The sequence below is a fragment of the Colletotrichum orchidophilum genome (genome assembly GCF_001831195.1).
Source record: "Colletotrichum orchidophilum strain IMI 309357 chromosome Unknown Scaffold_45.1, whole genome shotgun sequence".
Classification (NCBI taxonomy): domain Eukaryota; kingdom Fungi; phylum Ascomycota; class Sordariomycetes; order Glomerellales; family Glomerellaceae; genus Colletotrichum; species Colletotrichum orchidophilum.
In genome coordinates, this window is record NW_019173001.1 from 83,660 (window position 1) to 106,962 (window position 23,303).

Here is a 23,303-nt window from a genome sequence, read left to right on the forward strand (position 1 = left end):
TGCATAATGGCCACCTGGTATCCGTAATGATAGGAGAGACTCTCAATTCCTGCATGTGTACTGCGGGAGTTTGAGACACGACGCACTCACTTACGAATACTCCACACCCGGACTGGCTTTCACATGCTCTCTTTCCCTCCTCTCTCATACCTGAGGCGGTTATGCTTCTCATCACCACATCTCACCCGTCTTATTGTGATTGCTTCGCTTTGATCTCTCACTTGCCCCTTCTTCTTATGCACAGAGACCATCTAGATAGATCCGGAGAACAAGCTAGGATGACTAGGCTCACAGAAGCGCGCCCTCGTCATGTGCCCGGCCCCATCTGGAGCTAGACTGGAGATTGCATGTCGTGGGCGCCTCGCTACCGCTACCGCTACTGCAATCCATTGGGGTCGCACCGGGGACAGCCGACGTATCCCAGCCGAGGTGCATCCTTAATTTTTTATGAATATGGGGATCGATACGGGGGAGCCCAGGGCTTTGTAATGTTCGCTGAGGAGAAACGGCAAAGATGAGACGGGGCGACCTCAACACAAATCCAGTGGAGCATGTCTGGTTATTTTCAGCTCCGCCTTTCAACCTCACCTTTGAGGCTTGGAGAGCTCGTGTTGCCTCGTCGTTTTGGCCCTCACCGCATTCTCAACCAGAAACTAGCTTCCGAGGTCCCCAAACCCTTCGAGAGCCTCGGGTCCCCCATGGCAACAGCCGTCTTGATCGGCTACAGTTATAGCACCTGGGTCCATTCCCTGAAGAGCAAGAGGGGAAAATGTTCAGGGACGTATCCGTAGTCACATAATTAGTCTTGAAGCTCTGAGCTCGAAGCTTCGAGCTTTGAGCAATGCGTGCAGGGGTTACAGCTCCTAGCCAGTGGACGCGTTCTAGGATGCAAGTTCGACGCGTGCGTAATGCAGCCACAGCATTCGGCATGAACCGGTCTCTAAATGTCTAATCCACTTTCACCCGGTCATCGGAGCTACCTACTATGTACTTCTGGGCTGATGCATCACCATGCAGCTAGCCGCCCTACGAGCGAATGACATTTCAGTCTACCTGGTCTTGCCAGGGCAGTAACGACTAATGACACGTCTCTGAGGCGCCGTAATTGCTGTGGTTTGGTTCGGTGACTTGTAGCTCCTACTTTACCCCGGGTACCTACCTACCTACCTTAGGTATCCGGTGCAACGATAAAATACCTTAGGGATCACGGGGAACTGCTTGGCACTCGGTGAAGCTCGGACCAGCACAACTTCCGGATGTACCGGTTGCACCGTTGCGAGGCTCGGATACATAGTAGTCCCAGGCTCTCAGCCACTGTTCCCGGCAAGGGTGTCGTCATCGTCTTCCCGCCACAGTCAGCTCCAGCTCATAGCAAGTTTAGCTCAGCCCAGCACCAGCCCTGCGCTGACACGGTGGACGCAGAGCTCGCGTGCCCCTCCAAAATTTTGACCATTTGAACCTCGACAACCAGCATCGTCTGTTGTGATCGGCATAGTTACTTCCACAACATTGAGAAACCATGGCGACCTCCGACAAGCTCGAAAGGCGAGACAAGCTCGAAAGTCAGATCGACAAGCAGCTTGACAAGCTTCCCATTGACAAGGAGAGACTGAAGCGGGAGTTCGACTTGTCCCATTTCGACCTGAACCAAATCCTGCGGGGCATCCAGTTAACGCTGGTCGGAGGTCAGTACATGGAACCATGGCCTCCAGTTCCTCCGGATTTTTTAACCCAGGTTGAATTGCTGACTGCTGTCAAGCTCAACGAGCTCTTCAGAATCCCGCCTTGTTTACTTCGGACCACTACCGACAAGCCGGCATTGCCGTCTTGAGTGGCCTCGCCATCCGTCTCGTCATCTCCATTCCCGTAAGCCACGCCCCTGCTTCAGGATCACGAACAACCACCCAGGTCCTCCTCTTTCCTCATGTTGCTGACACTGCGATAGGTCGTTGGCGTCCGAGTCCTACTTTGGATTCTCTCGCTGTTCCTCAGCCTAGATCATGTCACTTGGGACGACAAGATTGTTGGGGGCCTCAACTTCATCGAGGAATACGTCTTGCAGGTCCCCTTTTTCCTGATGGCGTTGATGCGTTACGTCACCCCGACTCTGGACAACATGCAAGTCTGCGTCTTTTCCCAACCACTGGGTCTCGCTAACATGGAGATAGGTTTATGGACTCGCTGAACTGGGTTGACAAGACGTACGTCCAGAAACACAAGCACGAAGACCCAAATAAGCTTCGAGACATGTACTATCCCAACTTGAAGATGTACAAGGTCAAGGACGGCAGCACCCACACCACTAGCACGGCGGAAGCCATCAGCATGTTCCTGTACCGCTTCGCCCGAAAGGGTGGCATCTCCCTTGCGGTCTTCGCCCTTTCGTACCTCCCCGTCGTCGGTCGATTCGTGCTGCCTGCAGCCAGTTTCTATACATTTAATAAGGCGGTTGGGTTGGGCCCGGCTTCTGTGATTTTCGGTACTGGCATCTTCCTGCCCAAGCGGTACATCATCATCTTCCTGCAGAGTTACTTTGCCTCGAGAAGTTTGATGAGAGAACTTCTAGAGCCATACTTCTCCCGCGTACACTTTACCAAGGAGCAGAAGAAGAACTGGTTCCGGAACCGCGAGGGTCTGCTGTTTGGCTTCGCTATCGGGTTCTATACTTTGATTAAGATCCCGCTCGTTGGCGTCTTGATCTATGGCATCGCAGAGGCCTCAACAGCGTATCTGATTACCAAGATTACAGACCCTCCCCCGCCTCCCGCCGACAAGGTCGCTTTTGCGGAGAGTCAGCAGGAGTGGACGAACAAGCACGAGTTCCTCAACCTCTCCCTCGGCGATCTCGATGCCATTCACCTCAAGTCGCGCCCGGCAAACCCGACAGGCGATGCGCAAAAGCACGAGTAACAAAAGCAAAGAACAGAGTGCGAAGCTGCTCGTCCGACGGTCGCTCTCCGGCGTTCACTCTGAACAATCCAACGGCGTGGATCCAGTCATGCCGAGATTGGGTAACAACGGATGTTTGCACTGCGCATTCTGCAAAGGAACGGGCGAGCGGGACTGACAAGGCGCGAAAGACAGATGCCGAGATAAACAACCCCGGATTCTAATCAATTACGTTTTATGATAGGAGCATTCATGCGACATGAGATCACCACGCTGTCTTATCGATTGGTTTTGGGAACGGCCGACGGCGGAGCCAAAGCGGGGGTTGTCAGATACAAGCCTCTTACGGTATCGGGCAGCTCTTATCAATTTCCAGCCCGCACCCAGCTCCGCACTTGTACTCGGCCACGGAACGTTCAAGCCAGCGGCCACTCTCATTGTTGGCATTATCCCATATTCGGGGTAGATAGCTAGGCGAGAAAAGAGAAGTATCTAATTCGCTGGATGAGCTACTTCCGAGGAGGTCAGGGCGGGGTAGTTTGGAGACGTTAGCTTGGATGCATGTATATCTAGCAGAGCGAGCTGTCAGGATAGAATTGATACTCACTCCCATAAGAAAAAGTGAAAGGCTCAATCCAGTGTCTTGGAATTATTTTGCCTTGAAGACCAACCGATTTTCCATAATACCTTTCGACAATGGGCAAGACCGGTATTCGTACGGCCAACAAGGTCAGCTTTGATAAGCCTGCTTCTGAGCAGCCTGGTCTGCATGTAAGTGCCCTCCCCTCGATTTAAGCTTTGAGAATCAATTTTGTTGACAGCCAAACCAGAACAGATGGCACCCGGACAGTGAGTAGATGGCGGGTTCCTGAGTCGTGATACCATCTAATCTACCCAAAGTCCCCTTCTCCGGCACCATCAAGAATGGCGAGACAGTTAAAATCGAATGCGTAGACTGGTAATCGGCTCTTCAACTTGTGTCTCACTGCCCGCAGCTCACCCATGATCCCAGGACTGGCGGCCAGATTGGCAACAATGATTCGGCGGATGACATGCTCAACGTCGATCTGACCAAGATCCACTATCTCAGCGGTCCCTTCGAGGTCGAAGATGCCCAACCCGGCGATCTGCTCTTGGTAGAAATCATGGACGTTCAGCCGTTTGAGGACCAACCATGGGGCTTCACCGGCGTCTTTGATAAGAACAACGGCGGTGGATTCTTGGATGAGTTTTATCCTACCGCGTAAGTCCTTGCACGCCAAATTGTTGATACCCACGAGGCCCGATAAGTCTTTGCTTTATCGAATAATCTCCATGTTGGCATCATCATCTCCCACTCATCAAAACCTTTCTAACATTACATCCCCGATATCAAGCGCAAAGGCCATATGGGATTTTGAAGGAATCTACTGCTCCTCACGACACATCCCGGGCGTCAAGTTCGCAGGCCTCATCCACCCGGGTATCCTCGGCTGCGCACCCTCGGCCGAAGTCCTCGACACGTGGAATGCGCGCGAGGGCGAGCTCATCGCCGCCAACAAGCTCGACCGCGATGTCGCGAAGCCGCCTGAGCCGATCAACGTCCACGCCGGCGCCGCGGACGCGGATCTCAAAGAAAAGGTCGGCAAGGAGGGCGCCAGGACGATTCCCGGGCGGCCTGAGCACGGCGGCAATTGCGAGTGAGTTTTTGAGAAACAACCTCTCTTCTTCAACTTCTTCCCGATGATATGACGAGCAGAAAACCAAGGGACGCAAGGGACGCAAGGGAAAAGCGGCTGGCTGACTTTGAGTGCATAGTATCAAGAACTTGAGCAGAGGCAGCAAGGTTTACCTCCCCGTTCATGTCCCCGGCGCCAAGTTCAGTGTTGGTGATCTGCACTTCTCCCGTAAGTCGACTGCCGACTCTTATCTTATCTCATCTGGCCATGTCTGCATTATAGCAACAGTCAACTAACGATGACGAAGAGGGCGACGGAGAAATCTCCTTCTGCGGCGCCATCGAGATGGCGGGCGTCATCACCATCAACTTCAAGGTCATCAAGAACGGCGTCGCCGACCTGGACCTCAAGTCGCCCATCTACATTCCCGGTCCTGTCGAGCCGCAGTTCGGTCCTGGCCGCCACATTTACTTTGAAGGGTTCTCGGTCGACCAGCACGGCAAGCAGCATTACATGGACGTCACCGTCGCGTACAGACAGACCTGTCTTCGTAAGTTCCTCTTTCCTTTTCAGTGCTTCTCTTATTCTCTTCGCTCTACTGCGACACCTCGAGCAGAGAAAGAATAGAAGAAAGAAGGTGCCTTGCTAACTTGAATCAAACTAGGCGTCATCGAATACCTCCGCCGCTTCGGCTACAGTGACTACCAAGTCTACCTCCTCATGTCCTGCGCGCCCATCCAGGGCCACGTCGCCGGCATCGTTGACATCCCCAACGCGTGTACAACCATCGGTCTGCCCATGGATATTTTCGACTTTGACATTTCGCCCGGTGCCGGTAAAGTCGAGAAGCGAGACCTAGGCAGCTGCGCCTTCGTGACGGGTGTCACCGAGGGCACGGTTACAAAGGGCGGGGCGAACAGCGAGCATAGCTACGGCGGAGGGCTGACGTACAAATAAAGACCCTTCGTGGAAGAGGCAGTCAAGGAAAAGGTGATGGGAGGTTTTTGAGGATCTCTCCTTGGATCCGATGGTGGGAGCTGTTATGTTTTCTTTTACTCCTTGGATTTCTCTTCAGCTTCTCTATATTCCGTCGCGAGCGATTGGATGAGGGTTACGAAGCCAGGCTTGACTTGGAGTTGAATGAGGTTGAGCAAGCGTAGTGATCAGATCTTGAAGTCGTTCAGTCATTATATGAGCTCAACTTGCTCGTGAGATACCAAACCATCCTGAAGCTGTGACACTCAGTCCCTACTCCCATTGTAAATTCTTGGTAAAATACAACCGAACTCCCAGTTCCCCGGTCCTCGATTACTGTTTCACAACTCCGCACCGCCATGCATCATAATCGCTTCCATCAAAAGTCTGGGATCTCAGTCATGGATGTGTGTCCCGTCTCGCTCCCGTGAATCCTGGCCTCGACCGTACCACTACCCAGCCATTCACACCCAGGAGCATCACACTTGCGCAGCGCATTATCACCAAAGGTAGCGGCGGCACCCGGAGGTCCGCCCAAAGTACCCGCCGGTTCGTCTTTGATCTCGCTGAATCCCATGTGTCCCGTCGCCTTGGCGTGCTTGTTTGCTTCCTTTTGGCCGTTGCCCAACCAGTCGCATCCATGCACGGTGCACCGCAGCAGGAACTCAGTGGTATCCGTGAAGTAGTGCATCTCGTGCAGCTTGCGAATGAGCTCGCGCGTCTTGTTGAGGATCTCGTCGTCAGAGGTGCTCCAGTTCGTGCGGTCGAGCTCGGGCGGGAGGTCGGAGTGAGTGTAGGGCGGCTCAGAGGGGCTGCAGGCGATGCGGTCGTAGTGGATGCCCGAGTAGACGAGGATGCAGCGCGAGTCCTTGTTCTCGCCGAAGCGGAGCGGGTTCTGGGACTTGACGTCAAAGGCGACGACTTCAAGGTCGAAGAGGTCCGAGAAGATGCCCAGCTCAATGGCGCCGCCCCAGCGTTCGGGATCCTGGATGGTGCGGATGTACTTCTCTACCGGCATGTCGAGGACAGCCTCAGGGTAATCGTCTGGGTGCTGGCGTATGTAATCTGCCACCATCTTGCGGAGCTCCTTGGCTTCCATCTGCTTGCCTGGGATAGCCCCTCCAAATGCGGTAAAGAGACAGCTGTTGTCATCAGGCATCACTCGGAGAACTGAGATTTGGTCAGATGAGGTGCAGTTGAGAATGGGAGTGGCAGACTCACGCAAAGTCGACTCCCGCTCCGGCCACGGGATGCTAATTTCCGAAGGGGTCGGGTCGGCATCGGAGTCGAAGCGGGGCTTCTTGGACGCTGGGCCGCTTGCTTCGGGAGCTCGAGCTGCCGGAGCGACAGGCGGGGGTGTAATTGCACGATGTTGGGCTGGCTCGATGCTGAATGACTGTCCATTGAGGCCCAAGTCCTTGGCGTTGGCATCCTTCTGCTCGAGGGTTAGGGTCTGGAGAGGCCAGCCGTACTTGAGACTGAATTCGGCGATGCCCGTCTTGTCCTTGATCTCATTGAAGAGGTCTTGGACCGTGGCAGTGTCCTCGAGGGAGACAACGCCTGTGCCTCCCGGACCCTTATATCTGGCCCTCATCGTGATATGACTGTGCTTTGCTGAAGGTCTATTGGACTATGGTTATGCGGCCAAAGTTAGGATCGCAAGTCGAGATGTCTGACAGTGCAATGCCGCACAGGTTCCAAATCAAAATGGAATAGGGACTATGAACAGACGATCTGGGCCGGGGACCGATGCAGATGGACAAGTAATGGCCAACGAGCTGTAGATGGCGGGGTCGAACGGAGGGGTTTATCTTATCGCATGGAATCCAACTGCGGGTTCTCTTTCTGGAGACTCAGTTGCTTAGGGACTTGGAGGTGAGACGTATGTATGCGCTTTCAGTTGGGCGATTTAACTCCACGTTCTAGTCAGGTTAGCTAGCTATGTAGCGTCGTCCGACGTGAGAGAACTCGGGTGAGGTCCTCGGCGAAGGAAGCGGGAGAAGTGCTTCTGCAGCGATGTTGGTTGGATCCAAGACGACGGGGTTGACATAGAGCGGTGGCAGTAGGTAGTGTCACACGTAGGGGAGAACAACTGTCGCTGATAGTTCGGATGCACTAGAAGCTTCTCCGCTTATTAAGTAGCTGTAGAAAGCTGCCTTTGACTGGTCGTTTGATGTTTGGAACGGGGAGGACTGAAAACCGAGTTTGAGCGTTTTGACTGCTGGACGTTTTCGACCTAAGATGGCTAGGTCAGACTAATGTACGCTCGGTAGGGCATCAGCTTGTCCTAGTCGAGAAACAAAGGATGGCGTCGTAACTGTGCTGGTGCTGGGATTGGAGTTTGTGGCATTGTGCTTTCTTCAATCGCTTCCAAGCTCCGAGTGGAGAACTACTCCAATAAACGCCGAGCTGCTGTGTCCTGTTCCAGTGCTGCAGTGACAATGACTTCATGGTTCTACGTCGTAGTCGCCCACTTTGTCTTCCGCGTTGGGTTTCTATTCACATGCCTGTGAGGTCGGTAGCCCACAGCTCCATAGCAGCTTGCCGCGAGCCGTCAGGAGTGTCAACGTAGACAGCTAGCTGTAGCATGTCTCCAACATGAAGTGGCCAGCAACTCACCCGAAATAGTATACGAAATGGTCCCTTTGAGACGTGAGATCCGGGGTATCGCAGCGCTACGTCTGAGAGGGACCATACAACGAATCTCGATGTAGGACCAGAGGCTTTGTACCATGAAGATGGTGAGCAGAGCCGGGGGATAAGTTCAAGGGGAAGACTCAATCGCTTTGACACAGAAAATTATGCAAATGAGCCAATGTGTCTTTCTTGCGCTTCTCTCTCAAACCATAGAAGAAGGCGTTTGAAGACGTTGGCAATGTAGGGAGGTACGGATAGGCAAAGTTGAGTTCCTCCTCTGCTGTTGTCAAGCTCGAAATGTCCTTCAACACGTACTACGTAGTACCTATCCTATTAGTACAAAACCCGGGAAGCCGCTGACACAAGCCGACTCCTGGTCGTCCAATCGCCCGTCGTCAATGTGCCAGTTAGCCGAGGTGGAGCCGGGAAAGGCAGAACCGGCCCCGGGCTGCTTCCTTGCTAACATCCCCTCTCAGCACCACTTGTACCCGTAGGACCCCGGACAGCTCCCGTCTCACTGCTTTCGCAAACCTTCAATTCCTCAGCTCCGAAGGACGCCGTCCTTGGAAAATCCACCTTTGCGACGCAAGCCCTCGACCTCTTCTCTCACTCGAGCCCGCTAATTCCGAGGGCCCAGTGTCTCCCTTGACCCCTTGTACCTTCAATTGTCCCAAGTGAAGGAACCTTTAGCTGCCTCGTTTGCGATCCGAAGAGGTGGAGGAAACCATGGCGACGCGCAGCGACGCGCCTGAAGTGCGCGAGTCCATCGAGGCCAAGGTCACCAACGATGTCGAAATGACCGACGCACCTGTCGCCAACACCGCCGACACCAAGCAAACCGAACCTGCTGTCACTGCAAAACCACCTCCCACTGACAAAATGGATATCGACGCGGGTGCTGACGCCGACGCCGACGCCGAAGCTGACGCGGACGGTGAAGCGGATGCAGACGGCGACGCTGACGCCGACGCCGATGCAGATGCAGATGCAGACGCAGATGCAGATGGTGAAGTCGACGCAGAGGCTGATGCAGATGGAGACCCCGATGACGGTGCCGCATCCCCTGTGGAATCCGAGCCTGGCGACCTCTTGGATGTCATCCAAACCATTAGCTCAACCGTCAGCAACTACAAGGACGAAGAGTACGTTTCGATCAGACGCATGCTATGCGCATCTCCTTGCTAATCACTTGTCATTATAGCGGTGAATGGTGGGCGGCTAGTTTCCAACGCATCCCGAACAAGCGTCAACTGCCCGACTATTTCGAAATCATTGAGAACCCAATCGCCTTCAGCACCATTCGCGTATGTCCTGCCTAGCTGCGGAGCCTCTTGATACGAGACTGACACCAAGCAGCACAAGATTCAAAAAAAGCTGTATACAGATTTCCCCGAGTTCGTTCGCGATCTTGCACAAATTTGCCACAATGCGCAAGTGTATAACCGGCCTTCCTCGGCCATCTTTAAGAGCGCCACTGTTATCCGAGACCTTTTCAAGAAGGAGCTACAGAAACTTGTTGCCAAAGGCACCGTCAAGTCTGAAGAAGCTGAGCTTCCAGATCTAGGCGAGCTTCCGCCCGCGGAAGATTCGTCACCGGAAGCTGAATCTGAAGAGGACGAAGGAGAGGAGGAGGAGGAAGAGGAAGAAGAAGAGGATGAATCCGACGATGACGGGAAACGTCGACGAAGCAGAAGACGTGGCCGGACTTCGCTCACCAAGCGCCAGCTTGAGGAGGCCCGGGAGGAAGACGAACATAAGAAGCGTGGTCGCCCTCCCAAAGTCTTGACACCACTCGAAGCACGCATTCACAACGTTATCAAGGGCCTACGCAAGTTTCAGTCAGACGACGGTGACTTGCTCATTGGTCCCTTTGAGAAGCTGCCCGATAAGCTTGCAAACCCGGATTACTATCAGGTCATCACCAATCCCATTGCGCTCGACAACATCAAGAGGAATGCTAAGAGGAAGAAATACTCCACTGTTGACGATGCGCTCAAGGATATTGATCTCATGTTCAACAACGCAAAGGAGTACAATGAAGAGGCCAGTGACATTTACGAAGCTGCCGCCGAGCTGCAGAAGCAAGCGCGTGAGCTAGTTGCGCAGGAAAAGTCCAGGCCGGATGACGAATTCCGCGACGAGGATGGCAAGCTGCCACTTTCGGAAATTCAGCACAATGGCCAGGCATGGCGAGTCGGTAAGTCTTCTACTCGGTATCTCCAACGATGACATTGGCCTGAGGCTAATTGTTCGCGCGAAGGCGACTGGGTGCATATCCGCAATGTCAATGACATGGCTAAGCCCATTGTTGCGCAAATCTTCCGAACCTGGCAAGACCGAGCTGGACAAAGATGGATCAACGCTTGCTGGTATTATCGTCCCGAGCAGACAGTACACAGGTTTGAGAAGCATTTCTTCGAGAATGAGGTGGCAAAGACAGGCCAGTATCGAGACCACCAGATTGAAGAGGTGCTTGATCGATGCTTTGTCATGTTCGTTACGCGCTTCAATAAAGGTCGGCCGCGTACGCTACCAGCGGACAAGGAGGTGTACGTGTGCGAGTCTCGGTACAACGAGGCGACTTGTAAATTCAACAAGATCAAGACGTGGACCAGCTGTGTGCCCGACGAAGTCCGCGAGAGGGACTACGAAATGAAGCTATTTGATCAACCGCGGCGGCTCAAGAAGGTGCCCAGCCCCATCAAACACCTCCTGCAGGCGGATGCGAAGGAAACGGATGAGCTACCGAAGCCGACCTGGGGTGCTGCAAACGCACCGCCCATTATTGGTGCCGTGCATCGGCGTCCTCGAGAATCAAACGTAAGTTCTGACGAGATTCATTCCGTTTTCCCTACTGCCATCTCTTTCGTTTGGGTCTGGCATCATGGCCCTTGCCGTCACCACCGGTGTGTCTCTTGCACGAATACCTGCACGAATGCCACACAGCCTTACCGTGCCACCTCCTGGATGAAGGAGGTGAATGGACAAATTGCCAACCCTCCAACAGCACCACACCCTCTTGTCGTCCCTTTCGGTTATGCAGTGCAGTGCAGGCAGATAAAGGGAGCGACGCGTAAGGGGGTAACAGCACCCTGTAACCCGTATCAAACATGCTTAAGCAGAAATTTGAAATTTGTGCCCCCATCTCTAACTCTCAACCTCACCCTCACCCTCACCCTCATCATCACCTTCACCTTCACGCTGTCGTACTCACTCATATTCACCCTCACTTCCGCTCGTTCCACGTTAGCTTTTATTTTTATTTTACAGCCTACGCCTACCTTGTTCTTCACCTTACCTTCCTTGGGTTCGCACCACTGACAAACTTCACTTGGGTCATACAGGAATCTCCTCCACCTGAGCCCACGCCATCGCCGCCGCCCATGACCCAGGAGCCTGTGCGACGCCCTTCAGTCCTCCAGGCGATGCGCCAGACGCCCAGCGACATGTCGATGGGTAATCCGCCTACGCCTTACGGCCACGGAATGGGAGCTGCGCCGTCTCCTTCGCCAGCGATGTATGCTCAGCAGTACACGCCTCAGCATGCTTCGGCATCGCCAGTCGCGGTGGGCCATCAAACGCCAGTGCCTCTACCCCAAATTCCTCACCAGCCGTCTCACTCTCCGCAACAGCCTATCCGCCCCATGTACCAGCAGCAGGGATTCGCGCCAAGCCCGTTCCAGCACCAGCACCAGCACCCGCACCCGCACCAGCAACAACAACAGCACCCACAGCATCACCAGCAGCACTCACAACACCCGCAGCACCATTCCCACCCACAGCAGCAGCACATGCACCCACAGCAGCAGCACCACCACCACCAACCTCCTCCTCCGGCGCCCCAGTTCCAGCAGCACCACCAGCTCCCGCACCAGCACCATCAGGCCCAAGCGCCCGTCCCACAGCACCACCAACAGCACGGCCACCACCAAATGCATCCACAAATGATGCCAGCAAATCCCATGAGCGGCCCGACCTACAACCATCATCAAATGCAGCCTCATCCCGCTGCAGCCCGCACCCCCATGGCCAACACGCCCAATACCATGCAGCCGGCCAATGCCTACAACCCTCCCAGGCCTCCCGAGGTTTTCACCCTGGCTGACCCCCTCAACGACCAGATTCCAGAAGAGGTGCGCAGCCAGTACAACAGGGACGAGAACGGCAGAATCTTTTTCTACTCCTCACCGCCCCTCGCCCGCCCCGAACACGGCCTCGCCCCGGACAACGCCAACTCGGGCCACAGCCTCGCCTACCTTGCTAAGAGCAACCCAGAATGGCTGGTCCAACGCACTTCCCGCGCCAAGCCCTTTGCCTTCGCCAAGCAAAAGGAATTGAAGGTCAAGATGGCCATCGACAAGGTCACCGAACCCGCCAAGGCCAAGACGGGTGATGAGCTGCGCGACTGGGCCGCCGATTCCTTGGTCCGCTACGTCGAGGCGCATGCCCACGAGACCAGTCGCATGCGCGACGACGGTGACTTGGATGAGCACGATCGCCTCATGAAGGAGCAGCGCGCCGCTCACCGCAAGAAGACCAGAAAGGAGATGGAGGAAGAGGAGGAACGAGCCGATGAGGCCAAGCGAGCTAACTACCTGGAAGATATTTACTTTGTCCATTCCAGTCTGCGCACGCCCAAGCCTGCCCACTGATGGGGAGCGACATTATCAAGTGTATTCTAATAACATCATCCTACTTCGTCCTTCTTCGTTTGTAGGTTCATCGAGAGCCTTGGATATGGAGGCTCTCCTGGGTAGAAGGGAGCGGAGTTTCGGCGGGTTGGACTGCTGTGATACCTATTGGCTTTGGAGTTTGAGGGAACAAATAGCTCCCTGTATCAAAATTATCGACATTAGAGCATTCGTGATGCCTGTTCTCCTAACCCGCACAATTGAGATGGGATATGTCGTATCGGGGCACTTGTTCTTTGCAACCGTGTTCACCATTGTGACCCTCATTAAGTATCAACCTCTGCAAGGGGCGTTTTTCATCTGCAAACAGATATCTCTCATTCCCCTCAACCGTTTGATGGTATCAGTGTCTCTACATATCGAATCGAGTATGTCGGCCATGATCCAACAAGGTAATCGGCGGCTCAATCCTGATGGCTCACAAGATCCATCAGCATCAAGCTGAACCCAAAGCTCCCCATGTCTCCATTACCGTGCGCCCCCAAAAATTCGACGCCATTGGATGAGTGAGACATTGTGAGAGATGAAAGGAACAAAGGTGACTGGGAGAATATGGTCTGTGGGTGACTGCCCGGCTGTACCTGTCGAGGAGCGGCCCGGCCGAGTTCCTTCGGGTCAAACTTTCGCTTTTTGACATTTTTTTTGAACCTCAGGACCCTTGGCCCCCACATTCACCCAGAAAATCAGCAGCCAGAGCGCCAGAGCGCCAGAGCGCCAGAGCGCCAGAGTGCCAGAGTGCCAGAGTGCCAGCCCGAGCCGGGACTGGCGCGCAGATCTGCTTCGCCCCCCGCCCCGCTAGTCATGTGCCGGCCGATGGTGTGACTCTACCTACTATTCAATCTTGATCAAGTTCCTTACCAGCCAGTCTTCGTATTTTTGACCATATCGCAGCGTTAGCAATTGTCAACTTTGTCAAATAAACGCTAAAGATCATTATATGACGGGCATGATTTAACTTCCGGTTTTGAAACTCTCAAGTGCTTGGAATTGGGACTTTTTCAATCTATTTACGAGCACTAGATGTTAGCGGTAGATTAAGTACCTAAGCTCCCCTCCGACTCGACGGATGTTTGTGCCCGTGCTGCCCACTTTCACAGAGATCGGACCCTTTCCTTTGGGTGAACGATTGGGGGGCAAAACATGCAGCGCAGCACGCTAATTGAGCCTCATGGCGGCTAAACTGATTCGCTGACGTTCTCGACTCGTCCGACTTCACCTCTTCTTCCTCTCGTTCTCTCATTCTTTTCCATGAACCCCTCTACACCTCTCATCTTCAACTTCACCTCTCACCCGCGAATACGTAAATCTCACCCTCTTCCACCCCGAGAAAACCGACGACACTCACACGACCGTTCCCTTTCTGGGCTGGACTTTGAGCCCTCTTGTCCTCCACTTTGGTCTTCTTTTCGTCCGTCCTTCCGGGTTGCCACATTCTGTCGACTATCCAGCGCATTTCGTTTGTGGCGTCGTCTTTCTATCAAGTCCGAGTATTCTTCGAGTCATCTTGGTCGTTGAGTTTTTTTTCAAATTTTTGCTTTTTGTTTGCACCGTGTTGTCCTGTGCTGCCTCTCTCACTTTGGGCCGTCCACGGTTCTCCCGGTGTTTCTTGCATACATCCTACTGCGTCCATTTTGGGTGGCGTAGGCGTTGGTTCAACTTCAGAAAGACTATTCAACTCCCCAGGTACCCGACGAAAGCCTTCTCTATCTTTCTCTGAATAACCTTGCTGGTTTTAAGATACCCGGTAGCTGCAAATTCCTGGAATTGAAGGCTATCGACAACTGAGCCTCGCTACTCTTCGGTCCACGAACGAAACTCTTCTCTATTTCCCTCTCAGCAACCTTACTCGTTAAGAAGCTGGCAACGGTAGGACGCTAGTTGACCGTTGCCGGGACACCAGGCCAGTACCGAAGACCATCGGCAACTGAGCCTTGCCATTTCCCGGGTACACGATCGAAACCCTTCTCTACCCTTCTCTCAGCAACCTGGCTGGTCAAGGCATCCGGTTACTGCAAATCCTGAACAGAAAATTACTCGGTATACCCAGCCAGAAACAAAGTCTGTAGCGAACGGCGCCTCGCCAGTTCTCTCTACACCCTCGAAATCTAGGAGCAGCCTTCAGGGTCCGTCACATTAGACCTTGACTTCACGAACAGTATCGACGGACGGCCACAACGGCCGCAACGGCCGCAACGGTCGCAACCATTCTAACCTCCCAACTCAATTTCTCCATGACCAATCTCATCACGTAGCACACAGCAGTGGCCCCGGGAGCACCCGTCTGGCCCACTTTGTTCACATTCATCACAAGGTTCATAGAACCCCGGTATCTCGATTGACACCACAAGCATCAGAACCAGAACATCCTGCTCGGAGACACCACAAGGGTCTCGTCATTTCCTAAGCTTTCTCCTATATGAAGAAGAGGAACTACCGCCAAGATGGATTTCTCAATCTACTCTCCGCAGTCTCGCCATTCAGCAGAACCTTCACATCTTCTTGATCAAAAATCAACTTCATTAGGCGACTTTAGCAAGATCTTCAAGACTCTGCAAATCCAGGAGACTGCTTCTTCTACAACAACTCTTCCCACGGAAAGAGTCTATTCTTCATCACTTCATTGTTTCCAACCTCTTTACGAGAGTACTCTCACCAACAACTCGCCATCCCTTTCCTTGCTCCCGGCAGTATTCATCACGGAAGCAATGGCGCGTAGTAATAAGCGGTACCAGAAGTTCTTAATTGACGAGGCCGAGGCCAAAAGGCTCAAGGTCGAGTCCGGAGATAAGAAGCCAGCTCAGGCGGCCTCCTCTGAAGACTCTGGTTACCACACCGACTCCTCCCGCAATTCAGGGTCCTCTGCCGACCTGGATTGCGCGGGGGAGCGGTTGTTTGGTAAACAAACCGCCAACAGACCGCTGCCATCTTCACAGCTGCCCTTCTCAGCTCGGACCCAACAGCGCTTCGGCGCACACGACGAGAAACAGCAGTTGGCCTACCCAGAGCAGTCTTCCCGCGGCCTCTGGATCTACGCTGACGGCAGCAACATCAGCGTGAGTTACTACAACGCGCTGAAGAAGCTGCTGGGCATGCGCAAGGACCATCCTCTGCCTTCCGTCTTTTCCTTCTCGGTATTCCGGGGCATACTCGAGCGGGGACGAGAGGTTAATGAGGGCGTGGTCGTGGGCTCCCGGACTGGTGCCAGTCAACACCGCCCCTCGTCCACCCCCAAGTACCTTCAGGAAGCCGAGGCGTGTGATTACACCGCCAAGGTCCTCCAGCGGGTTCGCGCGAATGAGGGCTCCTCGTTTGCGGGCTCCTCCGACGCCAACGGCAAAATTGCCATGAAGGAGCAGGGGGTGGACGAGACCGTGCAGCACCACATGCGCAAGACCATCCTCGACAATCTCGGCACTCCCGGTGTCATGATCCTCGCGACAGGAGACGGCAACCTCGACGGGGACATGCCTGGAGGCTTTCCCGCTGCCGTCCAGAGCGCCTTGGCCAACGGCTGGGTCGTGGAGGTGTACCACTTCGCCGAGTCCGCCCATTCGATCTGGCGAGATTCGACTTTCCTGCATAACCCAGAGTGGGACGGGCGTCTGACATGCCACGCCTTGGATGATTTCCTGCATGACATGGACGCGAGGAAGCAGGGCATCACCCCCAGCTCCGAGGCCCCTCGCTCCCAGAAGCGAGGCCGGCGCGAGAGCAAGCCCTCCATGCCTTGTTGGACTTCCCAAAAGGCAGCCTGTGTCGCTCCTCCTCCTCCGGCCATCGTCTCTCATCCGGCACCTACTCTCCGACCCAGTCCTCCGCCGGAAGTGGCATCAACAAAGGCAGAGGAGACCAAAGCGGCAGAGGTAGCAGCTTCCCTCTCGCAGCAGCTCAAACCGGAGATGCTCACCGCGCTCAGCCGAGCCCTCATCAAATCCGTCGCCTCGCAGAATCAGGCCCTACCCTCAGATGTCTCGACTCCTCCGGCCGCAGTTGGTGCCTTCGCCGCCGGTCCCATGGGCTATTTCGGTGCCCAGGCTCCGTCTCCGCCAACTCTCACCCCTGCCTTCACTCCTGCCTACCCCTTACAGTATCCTCAAGCGTCCTCTTACTCGGCAAGCTTGGGCAAGTATTCGTACAATACTGTTTGGGGTAATCAGCCTAGTAATTACAACGGCTACTCTCGCTGAGCCATTGGCCAGCTTTTTATTTTCTCTTCGCCATCTACTGTAGTCTTGTGTTCAGCTGAAAGGCAGCACAGCTCAGCTTGGGGTAGGGATCGGTGTATGGGAGGGGTCAGGACCTGGAAGACGGTTCTCACCTCGGGGATAACTGGAATTGGTATACTAGAGGAGTCAGGGCCTGAAAGACGGTCCTGTCTCTGGGGAAATGGGGATGGAGAGGGGGGAGGTTTTGATGATGAGATGAATTGAATATACGAGGCATCAAATGCCTCGTTTTCTCGCGATCACACTACGCTCTTGCAGTTGACTGCTCTCTTGTGCCTTGTTATGTATATCATTGGTCGCCTTTATAGGCGGTCTTGTACAATCCACTGGGAAGATTTCCAAACCAGCTTAATTCAACAAGGTGAGAACTCTTTGCGACGATTCTATACGCTGACAAAACTACGAAGACGTAGGTTGTCTTGACTTGAACCCCGCCTTCCATCCACTACCATACATACCATTAGCTGAATTCATTCTGTCTACAAGTGACCTGGAAGGTATCTTCGACAATAAGCTCAAGTGCGTATAGTCACCTATTCCTTGAGCATGAGGTGTCTGCCCCCTCCTTCACCGCTTAACGTCTGTCGCCTCAAAGCGCATCTCAAGCCATGCGAGAAAAGCACAATTCGCTTAGAGAATACAGATCATGGGCCAATATGAAGCGAAGGTGGACAGTGACAAGCGGCCCCCATCCCAATCATTGATCCAACCGCATAGGGGCATGTATTCTCCAGAAGGGCAAAATATATCTCAGGGCCATTTGAACAGGGCTGAGACGCCCGCAGCAAGCCCAATTCGAGAGACATTTAAAAGGCATCAGTGGGTGGTGGTTGTAATGCGAGACGATTTTGAGGCAACTGCGGAAAAGTTACGGGCATTTACTTCGGATATTTTCAATTCTTATCAGTGCTATGACAGACTCGAGGAAGTAATCATCGTACAAATTTCATGGGGTATGTTTCATTCAGCTGCATTCCGTTCATGTAAATGGCTAACACCAAGGCCGATGATTGCATCGGCCTCTCATAAATGCTTGATGGCTTCTTTTCTAGCCCATTCCGCTCCGCAAAATCATCATTGACCGGCACCTCCTAAGCAAAGAGATCCCAGACCAGATACCGACCACTGTAGTGCAGGGCGGCTGCTTTTTGCCGTCCTTCCCCGCCAAGGAAGTAGAACTCATGATGCGAATCTACCCAAAATGATGTCGGCGTGGTATCGCAAGCTCGTCAATTCCGGCCGTAGGAGCGTGTGACTGATAATAACCCGAACAAAAAACATCTGCGTTCTGAACCCCGTCCCAAGACGCCTCGTGTACCTCGTGTAAAGTAAAGCCAAGTCCTAAAATATTTCAGAAAATCGCCGGGGAAAAATCAGTTATCCTGTTGGCGCCGCCTCAAGGCACTAGATATTACCAGGCTATCACCACAAGACCCTTAGAAACGAAAGTGTAATGGTATCTCTATAGAAAGGGCGTTCGGAACGATGATATGTGACTTCTGAGTAAGGTGGAAGGCGCATGAGCGTCGTCGCTCTCTCATTATTCCCGTATGGAAGTCATTCCGCCGCTACTACCGCCTTCGAGAAGAGGTTGACTCGGAGGGGGCATGCCTTGGTGGCTTTTAGAGACGGAAACGGAAGTAGCAGGCGTGCCATTCCCTGATGAACCGTCGCTGAGCCTCGCTGGCGTGCTGTTATTGGCCTTGACTTCGTTTTGAAGCTGGGACGAGTGTATTGGCGAGTTTGACTTCTTACTGAGTGCGTCTGCATTTGTGTTTGCGCCTCCTCGAGACGAATTGCGCGGCGAAACCCGTCCAACCTAATCCTGATTAACATCGTTGTCCTCCAGTCGGTCTACTACAGAGGGCTCAGCGCTTCTCACCTGCTTCGCCCAGCGTAGCCCGCAGCTATTACAGAGGTCTCTCTGGCCACTAGGGCCTCGGCGCCACTCGGGCGTATTGCGCGTGTGGCAGTTGGCGCAGTCGCGGACGACATTGCCCACTCCCTTTCTCCGCTTCCTCTTCTTCTTGTTTGACAATAGACCGCCCAGTTCTTCGGCAAGGATCCTGTTGACTTTCTCCATCTGCCGCAGCTCGAACTGCCAGCTAGAGCACTTGGTCGTTCGCAGCTCGTCGAAAATGTTGTCATCCGAGGCTAGAGCAGCATCTTGCGAGCCCGGCATCGCTTGACCACCCGGTAGTGACAATGGGCCGGTCTTCGTAAGATCGCTATTCTGTTGTGTGAGTTGTAGAGTTTGATTGAGCTGAGAGGTCGACTTGACGCTTCCAGGTGGTGTAGCCGCCGGTGCGATGGTCCTCGACGACGCTTTCAGCAGTTTGGTCTGTGCAAGTAAGAACGTCGGTTTCTGGCCATCAGAGGCATCTCCAGGGTACAATATGGTTTGTGCCTGAAGAACTTGTCCTCTCCTGTTATGAACCTCGTGTTTGCATGTCACTATTTTGCCTCTTCTTGCCTTTTCGATCGCCCGTCCGAATTCGGCACGACTTTCCCTGCGCATCAGCTCCTGCATGCTGGTGCCTATCAGGGTGTCTGGCTGTAGGTCGAGCAAAGACCGAATGTTGGAAGACACGAAGAGAAACATGCCGGATACCGAGATCTTCGTCCATAGTTCGCTGTCGCCGATGCCCCCGTGCGCTTCCAAGTCTCGCCGGCTCAAGGCGAAAACAGGTCGTTTTCTCCCTACCAGAATGATGCATTTTCTACCTTTTCCATGCTCGAAGAATAATGAGCCGTGACTCTCGAACCACGTGTAGCCACTCTGTTTCCGCCTTATGCGAAAGACAATGTTGACCGAATTGCCCGCCGTGGCATCTTTGAGTTCACGGGTGACGGGCACAATATCGGAGGGGTGGCATACGGTCGAAAGGGAGTTGCCTACTAGTTCTGTCGCGTCGTACTCCAGGACTCTCTTGCAGGAAGGTGAAAGGTAGAGGAAAAGCCCCTTGAGTGATAGGACATGGACAACATCGTCGGTATTTTCAAGAAGCATCTTATCCCAGGACTGCTTGTGCCAGTCAGACACTGCTCCCTTGGGATTGAACTGCTGTAGCAGGGTAGACACATCATCAACACCCAGCGTCTGTCCGTTTTCAGGCTCGACAGTATTGGCTGTCGGAGGCGTCCAAATATACTGGCCAATGTCGCTATGTTTGTAGTTAACCTTGACACCTCCCGAATCCTGGCCCTGGGAGATTGCATCCGGGCACTCAACTAGGTCGATTTGAAAGCCAACGAAGAATCGCACCTCATTAGGATCGTCCCAAGGAATCGGAATCATTGTCAAAAGGTTGAGGAAAGGCTTCCCGCCCTTGCGATAGTTGATCAAACTTTGCTGAACCTCACGGCCTTCGGCAATCTTTTTCTTGAGATTGTAGACTGACGCGTCGTCCACAAATTCTCGCTTGGAGCCAGCTTCAACCTTGGCGTCGGGAGCCTGTAGGAATCGACAGTTTTGACCCACGATTTCATGGCGGCTGTAGCCCGTCAAGTTCTGAAAGTTATCAGAGACGTAGATGATAGGGCAGTCGTTCAGCGATACATCGCAGACCACGAATGCACAAGACATATCCACGGCGCCTAGATGGATCTCGGGATCCTTTCTTGTAGCAACATACCACAACGCCCGCATCATGTCGAAGCCACTCTTTGAGTAGACATTCTTCTCCTTCGACTCTGCACGAGGGGTCTGAGGTCCCATGGCTGGAGTAGTTTCTGCCGTTGCGGTAGGGGTAGCGGCAGCAGCAGCTGTCTGGCTTGTTGCCATGGACGATGATCGATTGTTAGGGGATTGCGAGGAAGTCTGACCAGAGTTGGTTGACACCTCGCGGGATAAAGTCGATGGAGTTGTCTGAGGGCCGCTTGAAACAGAACCAAATTTGACAACTTGCGACATTGTCCTATTCGAGTTGTCTGCCGGCGGTTGGTATTGCTGGCCCATACTCATAGCCTCGTTGTCTGCATTGTCGATATCTGGTGGGGTGTCTAGGGCAGACTGTGGTGCTGTTCCGGGCGTTTCATCGGCTCCCAGGTCCATGGTCATGTCATTGGCGGAGGTATTTATAGGGCTCGGGAAAGCGTTGGCCATGGATGTTTGGCCGTACATGTTCATACTCGACGTGGTCGGCATGGCCATATTAGCGTATGCCGGAGGCATCATCGAACTCATCATGTCGGGGGAAAACGTGGTAAATGCATTTGTCGGCGACATCTGCAGTCCGTCGTGGGCAGAGTACGCATCCATGGATCCTGGTATGGAAATGTTGCCAGGGACACTGCTGCCCATCCCTCCGTTGTTCGCCATGCCGCTGTCTAAGCCACCATTGATACCGTTGCCCATCTGGCCGGCCATGTTTGTGAACTCGCCGTTCATGGCCGGATTCTGAAAGGGATAGTTAAGCATCTGATTGTCATCGGCGCCGAACTCCATCATGGACATTCTCCTGTCAGCGCCAGCGTTCTGGTTATTCTGATTCGAGGACATATATGGTTGGTGTATGCTGCGGCGCCGTTGCAGTTCATGGTTGTTACTGTTGATAATGTCGTCAAGCGAGTCGCCGTTGCCACCCATTATGGACATGCCATGACCTTCATTCATTTGATGGTATGGGTGACCGCCTGCTTGACCCTGGCCTTGCATCTGGCGTTGCTGAGACTGTTGCGACATCTGTCGCTGCAGCTCTTGAGGAGTGAGCTGTGGGTAAAAGGCCTCCATGTGGATCGCATCGGTGTCCAAAGGACCTTGTCGTCGAAAGTGGTCCAGTTCCGTGTCGTCTCGTATCAGTGGATGGCGGTGGGGTGCTAGAGTCGTCGAGTGATGTCGAGTCGCAACTAGTGGTTCAGCCGTCCAACTTGTACTTTTCTCTCCCGAGGCGCCGGCTTAAATAGTGACACCGGTGCATACGGTCGGGGGTGCGATATCGCGTCACAGTCCTCGGCGTCTTGTCTCGGGCCAGCAGAAGTATTGCAGAAGAATTTGGTCGGGGGTCGTCATGGACTGCGGGAAAAGTAGGCGACCGGCTATTGAACGTGTGCCAGGTGGGTTGAACCGTCGGGTTTTCGGGGTTGGTGACGAGCGAAATCGAGTGGCGCGATGGTCGCTTGGGGACGGCGAGGTAGAAGTTGGTGTAAAGTGCGGCGTCGGCGATCGTCGTGGTTGTTGATGTCGGGTCGTGTCGAAGAATTGGGCGTCGGTGGATTCGGAGGCCGGAGGTTGTGGAAGTTGAGAAGCAGACAGTCGTGGGAGGACCCAGATTGGCTTTGTTGCGGGGAGGTAAGATGGAGTTTGATGGACGTTCTCGGTGGTTGATGGTACCTTACGTAGTGGTGGACGGAAAGGCGAGGGGGGAGAGCGACGTGATTGGGGGCGGCAGGGCAGGAAGGCCCACGGGCCAGCGGTGGTTGTGTCAAGGTACCCAAGCTAGATACATTACCACTCTACAGGCCTGTGCCTATAGCACCTAGAGCAGGTGGGCAGGTACCTAATTACGCCGCAGAGGTACTTCTTACCTTGAACGCAGTATTCAAGATTATCAAGAGCGAAGGAGCGAACAGTCATTTCTTGGGGAGCCCAGTGCCCTGGCGTGGACTGGGGATGCTAGGTACCTACTTCTAGGTTGGGTTTACAGGACTCGGCGCGTTTGAGTAGCGACCCGATGGACGGGGAGGTAACGACCTGGGTCCATGGAATCGCCCACATTACCTGCGCTGGCCCGGGGTCTTGTTGCGACACGAGGTTGCCTCTCATGCCTGCGTCGCCCACGGCCGGAGAAAGACCACCGAGACAGGGCATGCCGGCCTTGTGTTCTCCGGCATGAAGCGCCTTTGTACGGTGCGGTAGTACACTAACACAGCAGATCCCCGTTCTTTCTCTTTCTCCTCGGTTCTGCTTTTTCTACATACTCGAAGGTCCGTCTGGCCGTCACCATATTTACACCGGGCACGTGATAGCGATGGGGGCGAAGGCCGGTGGGGGGGAGAAAACGAATACTACGCATGACAGCATCAGGCCGACTGGATGAGGTGGGTGAGAGAAACCGAAATGGGTCGGCCAAGATCCGGCCATCCGCCCTGAACCCGTGGTATTCTGACCTCTCGGTCGTGGCAGACTTGGGTGGAATGTTGAAGATGCTGCAGCGTCAAAGGCATCGTGGCCCATGGCTGACGGGAGGTAACTTAACTTTTGGTGCAGGGCGTCTCGTGGGAACAAG

The 23,303-nt window shown here is 54.0% G+C and overlaps 6 protein-coding genes across 6 annotated transcripts; 4 read left to right on the plus strand and 2 right to left on the minus strand.

Annotated features, from left to right (window-relative positions):
* Positions 1-1,519: 1,519 nt before the first annotated feature.
* Positions 1,520-2,910, plus strand: CORC01_06147 (transmembrane protein UsgS; the record flags this gene model as incomplete). Its single annotated transcript, XM_022617789.1, has 4 exons — positions 1,520-1,685; positions 1,760-1,866; positions 1,946-2,082; positions 2,169-2,910. The coding sequence occupies 4 exons, from the start codon at positions 1,520-1,522 to the stop codon at positions 2,908-2,910; spliced, it is 1,152 nt and encodes a 383-aa protein (XP_022475675.1).
* A 675-nt stretch (positions 2,911-3,585) lies between these two features.
* CORC01_06148 (acetamidase/Formamidase) lies at positions 3,586-5,504 on the plus strand (the record flags this gene model as incomplete). Its single annotated transcript, XM_022617790.1, has 8 exons — positions 3,586-3,660; positions 3,720-3,738; positions 3,790-3,847; positions 3,902-4,132; positions 4,266-4,568; positions 4,687-4,775; positions 4,855-5,097; positions 5,212-5,504. 8 exons carry the CDS (start codon positions 3,586-3,588, stop codon positions 5,502-5,504), a joined length of 1,311 nt encoding a protein of 436 aa, XP_022475676.1.
* A 397-nt stretch (positions 5,505-5,901) lies between these two features.
* CORC01_06149 (OTU-like cysteine protease) lies at positions 5,902-7,116 on the minus strand (the record flags this gene model as incomplete). Its single annotated transcript, XM_022617791.1, has 1 exon — positions 5,902-7,116. One exon carries the CDS (start codon positions 7,114-7,116, stop codon positions 5,902-5,904), a length of 1,215 nt encoding a protein of 404 aa, XP_022475677.1.
* A 1,769-nt stretch (positions 7,117-8,885) lies between these two features.
* On the plus strand, positions 8,886-12,811 carry CORC01_06150 (uncharacterized protein; the record flags this gene model as incomplete). Its single annotated transcript, XM_022617792.1, has 5 exons — positions 8,886-9,301; positions 9,361-9,463; positions 9,516-10,356; positions 10,420-10,979; positions 11,504-12,811. 5 exons carry the CDS (start codon positions 8,886-8,888, stop codon positions 12,809-12,811), a joined length of 3,228 nt encoding a protein of 1,075 aa, XP_022475678.1.
* Positions 12,812-15,555: 2,744 nt separating this feature from the next.
* CORC01_06151 (uncharacterized protein) lies at positions 15,556-17,037 on the plus strand (the record flags this gene model as incomplete). Its single annotated transcript, XM_022617793.1, has 1 exon — positions 15,556-17,037. One exon carries the CDS (start codon positions 15,556-15,558, stop codon positions 17,035-17,037), a length of 1,482 nt encoding a protein of 493 aa, XP_022475679.1.
* A 1,579-nt stretch (positions 17,038-18,616) lies between these two features.
* Positions 18,617-22,885, minus strand: CORC01_06152 (GATA zinc finger; the record flags this gene model as incomplete). Its single annotated transcript, XM_022617794.1, has 4 exons — positions 18,617-18,895; positions 18,959-21,894; positions 21,998-22,351; positions 22,720-22,885. The coding sequence occupies 4 exons, from the start codon at positions 22,883-22,885 to the stop codon at positions 18,617-18,619; spliced, it is 3,735 nt and encodes a 1,244-aa protein (XP_022475680.1).
* Positions 22,886-23,303: the final 418 nt, after the last annotated feature.